Source organism: Schistocerca nitens, chromosome 6 (genome assembly GCF_023898315.1).
Source record: "Schistocerca nitens isolate TAMUIC-IGC-003100 chromosome 6, iqSchNite1.1, whole genome shotgun sequence".
Classification (NCBI taxonomy): Eukaryota; Metazoa; Arthropoda; class Insecta; order Orthoptera; family Acrididae; genus Schistocerca; species Schistocerca nitens.
In genome coordinates this window covers 737,148,959-737,162,107 of record NC_064619.1, presented here as the reverse complement: position 1 = coordinate 737,162,107, position 13,149 = coordinate 737,148,959, and the positions used below count along the sequence as shown (strand labels likewise).

Sequence of the window (13,149 nt, the reverse complement as noted above, 5' to 3'; positions counted from 1 at the left end):
AACTCTACCATCTGGTGAGCAAGATGTATGAGACAGGTGAAATACCCTCAGACTTCAAGAAGAACATAATAATTCCAATCCCAAAGAAAACAGGTGTTGACAGATGTGAAATTACTGAACTATCAGTTTAATAAGTCACAGCTGCAAAATACTAACGCGAGTTCTTTACAGACGAATGGAAAAACTGGCAGAAGCCGACCTCGGGGAAGATCAGTTCGGATTCTGTAGAAATGTTGGAACACGTGAGGCATTACTGACCTTACGACTTATCTTAGAAGGAAGATTAAGGAAAGGCAAACCTACGTTTCTAATATTTGTAGACTTAGAGAAAGCTTTTGACAATGTTGACTGGAATACTCTCTTTCAAATTCTAAAGGTGGCAGGGGTAAAATACAGGGAGCGAAAGGCTATTTACAATTTGTTCAGAAACCTGATGGCAGTTATAAGAGTCGCTTTTGGGAAAAGAGTGAGACAGGGTTGTAGCCTCTCCTTGATGCTATTCAATCTGTATATTGAGCAAGCAATAAAGGAAACACAAGAAGAGTTCAGAGTAGGTATTAAAATCCATGGAGAAGAAATAAAAACTTTGAGGTTCGCCGATGACATTGTAATTCTGTCAGAGACAGAAAAGGACTAGGAAGAGCAGTTGAACGGAATGGACAGTGTCTTGAAAGGAGGATATAAGATGAACATCAACAAAAGCAAAACGAGGATAATGGAATGTAGTCGAATTAAGTTGGGTGATGCTGAGGGAATTAGATTAGGAAATGAGACACTTAAAGTAGTAAAGGAGGCTTGCTATTTGGGGAGCAAAATAACTGATGATGGTCGAAGTAGAGAGGATATAAAATGTAGACTGGCAATGGCAAGGAAAGCGTTTCTGAAGAAGAGAAATTTGTTAACATTGAGAATAGATTTAAGTGTCAGGAAGTCATTTCTGAAAGTATTTGTATGGAAGTGGAATGTGGACGATAAATAGTTTGGACAAGAAGAGAATAGAAGCTTTCAAAATGTGGTGCTACAGAATAATGCTGAAGATTAGCTGGATAGATCACATAACTAATGAGGAGGTATTGAATAGAATTGGGAAGAAGAGGAGTTTGTGGCACAACTTGACAAGAAGAAGAGACTGGTTGGTAGGACATGTTCTGTGGCATCAAGGGATCACAAATTTAGCATTGGAGGGCAGTGTGGAGGGTAAAAATCGTAGAGGGAGACTAAGAGATGAATACACTAAGCAGATTCAGAAGGACGTAGGCTGCAGTAAGTACTGGGAGATGAAGAAGCTTGCGCAGGATAGAGTACATGGAGAGCTGCATCAAATCAGTCTCGGGACTGAAGACGACAACAACAACAACAGCTTCATTCTTCAATCATTTTTATTATTCATGTAGTCTATAATGTGGCATACAGGCATAAGATCCAGTACATTCCTCTATGGCATTTAATGTTCATAGCAAATTTTTGCTCATTGATTTTTGTTGTGTTAATGCAGCAAATTTCAGATATTGGTGTGGGAAGCTCAGTCTGTTGAGCATTGCCTGTGAAGGCAAGGTTATGTGGATTGGAGACCCAATCTGGCACACTGTTTTAGTCTGTCTGGAATTTCCAAAACTGTGCACACTCGATTGCAGAGTGGAAGACTCACTGTGTAATTATAAGATGCACTTTACATTTGATGTAAGGGTGGAGGTATGACTTATGTAAACAAGGGCAGTGTGATATGGGAGCAGCAACATATTACAGCTTTCCTTGTGGTATTTGGTTGCTGATATTTCAGGCTATGTAGGACTGACAGCAACATATTTCTCATTTTTTTCTAACCAAAGGAATAAATACATTGATGGGTGAGAAGGCAACCATTCTTATCCAAATGAGAATAGCATTGTGTGTGAATAGTAGACTCCATTGAGATGGCCTGATGATTACGAAAGTAATCTGTCCATCATCATCAAAACAATCAGGAACAGTTTCCACCATTGTTTTGGTCTGTTCAATATATTAGCCTCACAATTTTCCTGTATTTTCTGAAGTGCTGTTCCACCACCAACCCGTTCCAGTCCTCTCCTTTTTTCTGAATTCTTGGTCTTTTGCCCTAGAGCTTCAGTTCATGCATTTTTCTTGAAATTCTATCGCATGTTATTCTCTTAACACATCCGTACTGCTTAAGCCTTGCAGGTTCTATCCACTGTTTCTAAGTGTTTCTGTACCTGTAAAAGGCAGTCATATTGTGAAAATTAATAAAATATTGTTTATGGTAGTGTGTCATAAAACTTTCAGGAGTGTTAATTCCATTTGCTTTATTGTTACTCAAAAAGGCCTTACTTTCATTTGTTTCAGGACCAAAATTGCTACTCAGTATGCACCTGAATCAGCACCATTGTGGAGTAACATTGGAATGTGCTTTTTTGAAATGAAAAATTTCATTGCAGTAAGTCATTGTGGTATTACAAATACAAAATGCAAGTTCAGTGTACTGTTCTGTTCTCATTTCTTGTCTTTTCTTCCTGCCCATTCATTGCATTTTGTACAACCTTCACAGAGCACAGACTAAACACCTCGACCTTGTCATCGTGTGTTAATATTTTCATCATACCACCCTAATTTTGATTTTCTTTGATTTTCTGAGATCGAATACAGGTAATTTGAATAGCAGGTTGGTCCTTGCAGTGAAACAATGCCCAATGTTTCCACTATCAAATGTCAGTTTGCATCTGTGCTTCATATTTAATGACCTTATTGCCAATGTGACATTATGTGGTAAAAGTTTTTCCATTGTTTTGTTGAATCTTCTTATTCTGTCAATGATCCCAATTCTAAATTATTTTCTCCATTCTCTTCTCAATTGTTTTTTGTCCCTTCTTATTTATTTAGTGTTATTTTTCGTCTCTGTCACCATCTTAAAAATCTTATTGGCTCCAGTATAAAGAGTACTACCCTTTTTTCTTCCTGCTTAATAATGTGTAACTAATTTCCATTGAGCACTATTTGTAATTTGGTTTGCCACTTCTTAACTCAGCACATTACTTTCTTTTTACAATTATGACTTATGTATTTTCAGGCCATCAGCTGCCTTAAGAGAGCAAATCACCTGTCTCCTTTTGATTGGAAAATATTATACAACCTTGGACTGGTTCATTTAGTGACACAGCAGTATGCATCAGCTTTTCATTACTTGTCTGCATCGATAAATCTCCACCATAGATATGGGAATGCATTTATGCTGCTTGCTCGTAAGTTTATTATACTGAATTAGTTATCAAAATATTCAATGAATTGTACACTGTTTATAAAAAGCTAACTAGTGGCACACAGTGACATTGTTTCAAGGAATATGAATTGTTCAAACTGTATAATTTTGTCACAGAAAAGAAGGGGAATCTGAAATGTAGTGGAAAAATATTGGCCAGCTATGAGTAGGACTCCATACAAACTTCATTATGTATATATTATAAAATGGATAGATTGCCACTCACTATACAGTGGAGAGTTAAGTCGCAGACAGGCACAACAAAAAGTCTGTTTGTTTAGCTGTCTTTTTTTTCTGTCTGCAACTCAGCATCTCCACTATGTGGTGAGTAGCAATCTATCCTTTTCATTGTATTGTAATTTTGTATACAGACAGTTCATCCATCCTGGGAATTGAGGATACTGACAGTTTTTGCTTGTTATTGACATTCATACTGGCAAGATATTGGTCCTGAAAATTCAGTTTTTTGAGAATCTTTTAATTATGATTTTGAAATAAGACAACAAATGACAAAAAAAATATTTGTTTTATATGACATAATTACATATTTACACTTTTCAAATGTTTTTTCTTTACATGCACTGTAAAACATTGCTGCTTCTGTAATATTGATTCTAGGCCAGTGGGAAGTACCCTATAGGTTTTGATGAGCAAATTTCTGGCTATCAAAGTATGTGACATAAATGGCCATATGTTGTGATTACATTGACTTAGAAGCTTCAGCTTCAATTTTTTGCACCAACAAAGAACCATGTGTGACATAAATTTCAACTTGATATAACTACTTGTTCCTGAGAAAATGGGTTTGTAAGAGTGATATAACTACTTATTCCTTAGAAAATGGGTTTTTAACAGTCTGACAGACAGATGGACGGAAAACAAAGTCATCATATAAGGGTTCCATTTTTACTGATTGAAGTACAGAGCCATAAAAAGGCTAAAAAGCTAATAGCAGACTTCTGTGAATCAGTATTTGCTCCCAAAAATTTTTATATATCCAAGAAACTAATACTTATGACAGGATAGCAAACAGGATTGTTTAAAAACTGACACAAATGGCAGCTTTTAGAACTAGAGATTTCTTCATTTGAGAAAACTGTGGAATTGGACTATTTGGGGATTAAGTGAAAAGTGATTTGATATCCTGTGTGAAGACACTGGAGTTCTTTCCAGCAGTGGTTCCTATTTTCTTAATTGACAGGAATCCTCGGCGCTTGCTTCGAATTACAGGCTTTAGCCTGGCAGTAAGGATCTCACTGTAATGTACACTGTTTATTGTTGTGCCCCTTTCCCTATAATGTTCCAGTACTGGACCTTGTGCAACTCAAAAAACTTTAAGCATCAGTTTTTCAGGGGATGGTTGGGTCTTGCACTTTTTCTTGCACAGTGAATTTGGATGTTTCCATTCCATGTTCTACCATTTACTCTCCGGCTTGTTATGATGGATCCATTTTTTGTCACCTGTCTATTTTTTTATATTACAGGCAATCCTAGAACATTGGCTCATAGGACCTGTATAATGCCTGAAGCTGACAGCTTTCTTAACAAACTAATGTACCTGCAACTGGTATTCAAGAAACTTCAATATTCGTCACAACGTTTAAGAAAGTCTTTCAAGAAATAATGATAATCAACCATGGGAAAATGTTAAATAGTATTTCTTGCATGTGTGAGGAATGTTCCTTTAAAAGTGCTAGATTCATGAAAATGTTTGAACAGAGATTCTCTTCAGCCAATTGACCAACATGGAAACCTTTGTGAGGGCTGTGAAGGATGAATTTTTTTGTAAACAATAGGAATCTACAAAGTTTTGTGTGACTGTGTACAACAGACATCTAGCATACTAAAAGAATCAGCAACATAGGAAAAGATATATTGCTACATATTGTAAAGAACACATGTCAAGTTGTGGACAGGCATGATTAAAAGACACTCACCTGTAGTTTTCGGTCACAGCCTTTGTCAGTAAGGAGGACACACACACAACATTCAGACTTCCACACAAACAAGCACACCTCATGCACTCACGACTGACAACTCCAGCGTCTCTGGCCTCACACATCGTAACTTTAAATTACTTATCAGACAGCAGTGTAATATTTGGTGTCCTACAGAAGAAAGTAAGAACTGTCCAGTTACAATCTCATCATTAGTGCCATAAAATTTTTGGCCTATAACCAATAAAATAGTTACTTTAATACCAATAAAATTTATATTGTAGCTCTTCACTCCACATCTTAATCAGGTTTCCAAGTTAATGTTACCCTGAATTGTCAATAATTATACAGAAATAGAAATTCCATTACTGATACTGAGCAGGTAGAAATGAAGAATCAGTTAAAAATCATTGTTTCTGAAGGCAAATTGCAGACATGAAAGGCTTTTTTGCTGAATTTTAATATCTGGATGAGCTGGTAAATACAAAATCCAATCAAAATCACTGTGCTCGCATACTGATGGTAACATGTATTGTCACTCTTGGATTGTCTCATACTCATATAAATAAAAATAAATAAATAAAGTAACAACATCTTACTATACTTCAATACTGACACTGTCTTGCTCTGATCATCTCACATTTCACTTGCCATATTTATTTCTGACAGTCATCGTTTGTGTATTTATTTCAGATGCCAGACATTCATCGTGATTTATGAGTATACATTAAATTAGTAGCCCAGTCAATAATTATATTCACACATTAACAAAATAATAATCTGCAGTGCAACTGTCTACACTCAGCCCAGAGCACATCCCAGCAACAATATTACTTGACAAGAACTTCCTCATTTCTTACACTAATTACATGTTGGAACAATTTAGCTCACCTATGCATTACTGAACAAAGCACAGTTACAGGTATCAAGGAATTAACCCTTTGACTACTGTTGACAAGTTAACTGAACTTGCTCTTCCTCTCCCCAGGTGCTGTTATTAAGTGGAGCCTCAGGGTTTTCCTTCAGCACTATTGACAAGTCAACTAAGACTCCCCCGGCTAACCCCTCAGTGTTGATGAGAGGCACCTGCGTTCTGTTGATGAGTTTAAGCATACAGCGAATTTCTATCCTGTAGCTAAGTTTTATTTTGATACTTTGTCTGTTGTGATCTCATTTTGTTCCATTCAGCTTAGGTTTATGTCTTATTGTTCATCAGAATTGCATCACAGTGTGTTTCTCATCATCTGTTCAACAAGGAAAACTGTGGTTGCACTGAGGCAGAGATTATGGAGATACAAAGAGCAACAGTGAGGATCAGTTATTCATTGTTGACAAAAGCAGTAACTCCTCCGCAGATTCTGAAACTGACTATTCTGCACCATCTGTGTCAGCAAGGGTGAAACTACAGTCTTATGACTCAACTAGAGTTGTAATGATAGTTTTTATCAGTCCAAACAGTTTGAAAGTTTGGATTTTTTGGAGTGGGGTACCAAAATTGATTTGGAAACAGTTGCATGAGAAGTCCTCTTTAAATCTCTGTAGATTTTTAACATCAGTAACTTTGCAAAGAAGTTTCAAAGTTAGAAACTAATTTTTTTTACAACTTCAATAATGTTCATTTCAGTGGTGACAAATCTCAGATTGACTGAAAGAGACATGACAAGAAGCACTTCCGAATTAATTAGCACAGGGCAAGGCAGGCCACTTGCTTCATCCCAGCCCAATGCAGGTTACTTAGCACAGATCGGTGGATTAGATTAGATTAGTACTTGTTCCATAGATCATGAATACGGCACTTCGTAATGATGTGGAACATGTCAGTTTAATAAAAGGTGTCTATACAAGATATTACACTACACAAAATATTACATGACACTTAATATTTTTAATTTTTTTTCTTTTGTTTCTTTTTTTGTGGGGGTTGGGGAAATTACCCACTTACTATATCCAAAAATTCATCTAATGAGTAGAAGGAGTTGCCATTAAGAAATTCTTTTAATTTCCTTTTAAATGCTATATGGCTATCTGTCAGACTTTTAGTGCTATGAGGTAAGTGACCAAAGACTTTTGTGGCAACATAATTTACCTCCTTCTGAGCCAAAGTTAGATTTAACCTTGAGTAGTGAAGATCATCCTTTCTCCTAGTGTTGTAGCCAATGTACACTGCTATTACTTCTGAATTCATTCGTATTGTTAATATCAAATTTCATAAGTGATGATATATATTGTGAGGCTACAGTGAAGCTCTCGAGCTCTTTAAATAAGTGTCTGCAGAATGATATGGGATGAGCTCCAGCAATTATTCTGATTACACGCTTTTGTGCAATGAACACTCTTTTACTCAGTGATGAGTTACCCCAGAATATGATGCGATACGAAAGCAGAGAATGAAAATAGGCATGGTAAGCTAATTTACTGAGATGTATATCGCCGAAATTTGCAATGACCCTAATAGCATAAGTAGCTGAACTCAAATGTTTCAGCAGATCTTAAGTGTGGTTTTTCCAGTTCAACCCCTCATCAATGCATACACCTGGAAATTTTGAATATTCTACCTTAGCTACCGATTTCTGATCGAAGTCTATATTTATTAATGGTGTCATTCCATTTACTGTGTGGAACTGTATGTACTGTGTTTTGTCAAAGTTTATGAGAGCCCATTTGCAGAGAACCACTTAATGATTTTCTGAAACACATCGTTTACAATTTTACCAGTTAATTGTTGTATGTTGGGTGTGATAGCTATACTTGTATCATCGGCAAAAAGTACCAGCTTTGCATCTTCGTGAATACGGAATGGCAAGTCATTAATATATATTAAGAACAGTGCAGTGTTCATCTCAGCGTATAATGTACATGTGTGCACCAACCAACTGGGTAATATAACAATTTACACACTAGGGGATATAATTAAACATTCTTAACCCGTTACTGTAACAGTTAAACACAATCACTGTTGTTCATACAAGGCACATAGCTTTCATCAAATTAGTTTTAAAATTGTATCCTGATCCTGCATAGTTAAAAAAATGGATGCCAGGAGTCACTATTATGCAGGCTTACATAAACATCAGATCCAAAGTTCTCCTATATTGATACCAGGTGGCAGTGTTATCTCAAAACCTCAATGACTGTGGGTGAACAACGAATAGATTATCAGCAGTTTTATAAAGATCAGAGGCATTTCTGTCACTGTAGCTGAATACTATGTTTCTCACAGCAACTGCATGAATTATGACTTTCAAATGTTTAGCATTTCCTCAGTTTTTAGGATGTTTTGGTAAAGGGAGCAATGTAAATGCCTCTGGAAGACAACGTAACCCACTGGGATGATGACTTCCATTTTATACCATTCCTGGTGTCCACTAATGCCTTAACTCTAAAAAGTATGGACAGACATTTTTGGAAGATCATTGTTTGGTATTCTGTGACTTGTCACCAGTTTTTATGGATATCCATCTCCTCATGAACAATGGCATGCTTGCACCTTATACGGAGCAGCAATATGGTTTTTGTAATAATAATAATAATAATACTTATGCTATACCAATATTGACCTATTCATTTGGAGTAGTGAAATGGAGTAACACAGAACTAGAAGCACTCAGTACACTTACACGATCACAATGCCACAAATATAGAATACATCACATACATTCAGCAACAGAAAGATTCACATTAAGCAGAAAGGAAGGAGGAAGGGGATTTATCGACATAAAAAAACCTACATTATGGACAGGTACCGTATTTACTCGAATCTAAGCCGCACCTGAAAAATGAGACTCAAAATCAAGAACAAAAAATTTACCCGAATCTAAGCCGCACCTGAAATTTGAGACTCGACATTCAAGGGGAGAGATAAGTATTAGGCCCCACCTCCAAATCGAAACAGAGTTGGTCCATTGTAATATGAGACACAATTTAGGTTGAATGACTGACGATACAGCTATAGTAGTCGTAAGCTTTGCAGTTAAGCTTTACCAGGTAGCCATTGCTATGCGTCAGGCGCTCCGTCCGTATTTATACGGGTACCCTTCCTTTTTCATGTGCTTCGTCTGGTTTGAATTGATTGCTTATTTTCTTTGATCTGATAAGTGCCATTCTCTTTGTTATAGTTGTTTACGTCACTCTAAGCTGAAAATGCATTACTGTACTGTGTCATGCATTGTTGGTCGCATTCTGATAATGAGTGTTCATGGCATGTTGCCGCTCGCAGCATGACTTGCTTTTGTGCGCGCTGCCACCGCTTACAATAAAAAAAAAAAGAGAGTTCTGAATGAGAGTTTAGCGAAAATTTTTCTCTGTTTGAAAATCTTTGCAGACGCCTCTTTAGTACATTACATTCTGCTCAAATTAGTCATGTTAGATTTAAAAATCTAGTGAATTACCGTGCTTCATTTCTGACTGTATCACTATTAGGCATAAGAATAATACGAATATAAACGTGACATGATATGTATATTCTTCCGCGTTTGCTGTTGTCTCACTCTAGTTTCATAGTTTATTAGGCAGACAGGATTTAAACGAGATAGCAGCAAACACGAAAGAATACATAGCAAAATGTTTATATTCATATTATTCTTATGGTGAAGAGAATACTGCATGTGATTCACAATTCATAAAAGTTCCTATTAGCAACTATCTCTTCTCACAGGTAGGAAAAAATTCAGTTGGCCATATTGACAAACATCCCAAACAGTCTTGCCAGTTGGATTTTCGTAGTACAGTGAAATGCTGCTACATTCGAAGATGAAAAATACGGAATTTGTATTTACTTCGTTGGATAGTGTATGAACATGCAGTGTTCGAAACTCGGGGCGGAGAAAAAAGCTCGTCTTCCACTTTTTTTTTTTTTTTAATTTATTTACTGACGCAGAGGTTTTGGCGCTACATATATTCGACGGCAGAAGTTAGTTGTGGCGGCACCTACCAACATTTTTCAGAACTTCCGCTTACTTTGCACTCGATTCTAAGCCGCAGGTGGTTTTTTGGATTGCAAAAACTGGAAAAAAAAGTGCGGCTTAGACTCGAGTAAATACGGTAGACAATTTAAGAAAATTCTTTATAGAACGAGCAGAAACTAGCAAAATACACAAAGCAATCACTCATATAAATACATCGGCTACACCATTGCAATTTCATAACCACTTCTACAACCCTTTAGATCACATAACATCAACAGATACAAAGAAAGTAAATTGGAAAAAGAAAACACTACATGGCAAGCACCCATATCATCCAACACAACCGCACATCGATCAAGACGCATCCAACACATGGCTAAGAAAAGGCAATATATACAGTGAGATGGAAGGATTCATGATTGCAATACAGGATCAAACAATAAACACCAGATATTACAGCAAGCATATTATTAAAGATCCCAATACCACAACAGATAACTGCAGACTTTGCAAGCAACAAATAGAAACAGTAGATCACATCACAAGTGGATGTACAATACTAGCAAACACGGAATACACCAGAAGACATGACAATGTAGCAACACTAATACATCAACAACTTGCCATACAACATAAACTAATAAAACAACATGTTCCCACATACAAGTATGCACCACAAAATGTACTGGAGAATGATGAATACAAGTTATACTGGAACAGAACCATTATAACAGATAAAACAACATCACATAACAAACCTGACATCATACTCACCAATAAAAAGAAGAAATTAACACAACTAATCAAAATATCCATACCCAATATAACAAATATACAGAAGAAAACAGGAGAAAAAATTGAAAAATACATCCAACTGGCTGAGGAAGTCAAGGACATGTGGCATCAGGATAAAGTTGACATTATACCAATTATGCTATCAACTACAGGAGTCATACCACACAATATCCACCAGTACATCAATACATCCAAAACATACAACTACAGAAATCTGTAATTATTGATACATGTTCAATTACCCGAAAGTTCCTAAATGCAATGTAACACATAACGTACAGTTAAAAGGAAGTCACGCTTGATCAAGGTCCGCGTCACTTTCCATTTTTAACCAGATATAATGTCTGAGAAAGGAAAGAAATAATAATAATAATAATAATAATAATAATAATAATAATAATAATAATAATCCCCGTGGAGGCCCGGGAAAAGAATAGGCCTCCGGTATGTTCTGCCAGTCGTAAAAGGCGACGAAAAGAACAAACCACTAATAGGGCTAACCCCCCTTTTAGTGTGATTAGTTGGTTCAGGACAGAACTAAAGAAGCCTCGGACAAGCGCCATCATGGTCGGGGACGACGCTTGAACCCTATGCCCGCCCACAATGGTAACGACACTGCTAGCCAACTGGAAAATGATTTAAATCCAAATAGAGGTGTTTTGCAGGATATGCTTCCTGCAACCACCCTAGAAGGAAAACAAAGACAGAGGATGAGATGGTCAGATGAAGTTAATCGACACCTCATGTTCTGTTATTACCAAGCAACAAACCTAGGAACCAACACAACTGGATACAGATCACAAGTATACACAACATTTATTACCAGATACCCAGAATTAAAATTTTTAACAGAACAACGACTAGCTGATCAGATCCGTGTAATAATCAAAAATAACAGGATACCCCAGTCAGAATTAGAAAATATCAAACAACAAGTACAACAAATACTGGAACAAAATAATGTGCAATCAGAAGAAGAAGAAAATACAGTAATGGACTCAAACATCCCAGAGCAAACAAACAAGGAACAACACGCACCAATTAAACAATCAGAGGAAAACGAAATCTTAAGACAGCCACCAGAACAAGCACAAATAGAACACGAAGTGACACAGATGCTAGATATAGAAGAAAAATTTCAGCTAACATATATAGAATACAAAGACACAAATACAGACATTAGACCATTCTTGCATAGACCACCAAATAACCCACAAGTCGAAACAACAATAAAAACTATCAACACAATCATACACAACAAAATAAATGAAAACACAACTATGGAAGAGTTACAACTACTGGTTTATATAGGAGCACTCACTACACTAAATATACACACTAGACAGAGATCAGAACCAACCAACACACAGAAGAAACCCACAAAACCAGCATGGCAACACAGGCTACAGATCAGAATAGAAAAACTGAGAAAAGACATCGGACAGCTAACACAATTTATAAGAAATGAAATCTCGGAAAAAAAACGAAAAAGGTTAGGTAAAATCTCACAACAAGAAGCGACAGAGCAATTAGACGAAAAGAAGCAGAAATTACAAGCATTAGCCAAACGACTCAGAAGATACAAAAAAAGTGAAAATAGAAGGAAACAAAACCAAACATTCAACACAAACCAAAAGAAATTTTACCAGACAATAGATAACACACACATTAAAATAAACAATTCACCAAACATAACAGACATGGAACACTTCTGGAGCAACATATGGTCAAACCCGGTACAACATAACAGGCATGCACGGTGGATACAAACAGAAACAGACACATACAAGATGATACCACAAATGCCTGAAGTGATAATTTTGCAACATGAAGTCACCCAAGCAATTAATTCTACTCACAATTGGAAAGCCCCTGGAAATGATAAAATAGCAAATTTCTGGTTAAAGAAGTTCACCTCAACACATTCACATCTAACTAAATTATTTAACAGTTACATTGCAGACCCATACACATTCCCTGATACACTTACACATGGAATAACTTATCTGAAACCTAAAGATCAAGCAGACACAGCGAACCCAGCTAAATATCGCCCCATAACATGCCTACCAACAATATACAAAATATTAACTTCAGTCATTAAACAGAAATTAATGACACATACAACACAGAACAAAATTATAAATGAAGAACAAAAAGGCTGTTGCAAAGGAGCACGAGGATGTAAAGAGCAACTGATAATAGATGCAGAGGTGACATATCAAGCTAAAACTAAACAAAGGTCGCTACACTACGCATACAT

At 36.5% G+C, this 13,149-nt stretch overlaps 1 protein-coding gene across 1 annotated transcript in view; it reads left to right on the top strand.

The window, feature by feature from the left end:
• The window catches only part of LOC126263611 (Bardet-Biedl syndrome 4 protein-like), a 152,217-nt gene that overhangs the window by 76,046 nt on the left and 63,022 nt on the right, over nt 1–13,149 (top strand). Inside the window, exons 8-11 of the mRNA XM_049960698.1 lie at nt 1,095–1,102; nt 1,251–1,267; nt 2,341–2,431; nt 3,062–3,233. Of these exons, the coding sequence (XP_049816655.1) occupies nt 1,095–1,102; nt 1,251–1,267; nt 2,341–2,431; nt 3,062–3,233 (288 nt within the window). The remainder of the gene's footprint in view (nt 1–1,094; nt 1,103–1,250; nt 1,268–2,340; nt 2,432–3,061; nt 3,234–13,149) is intronic.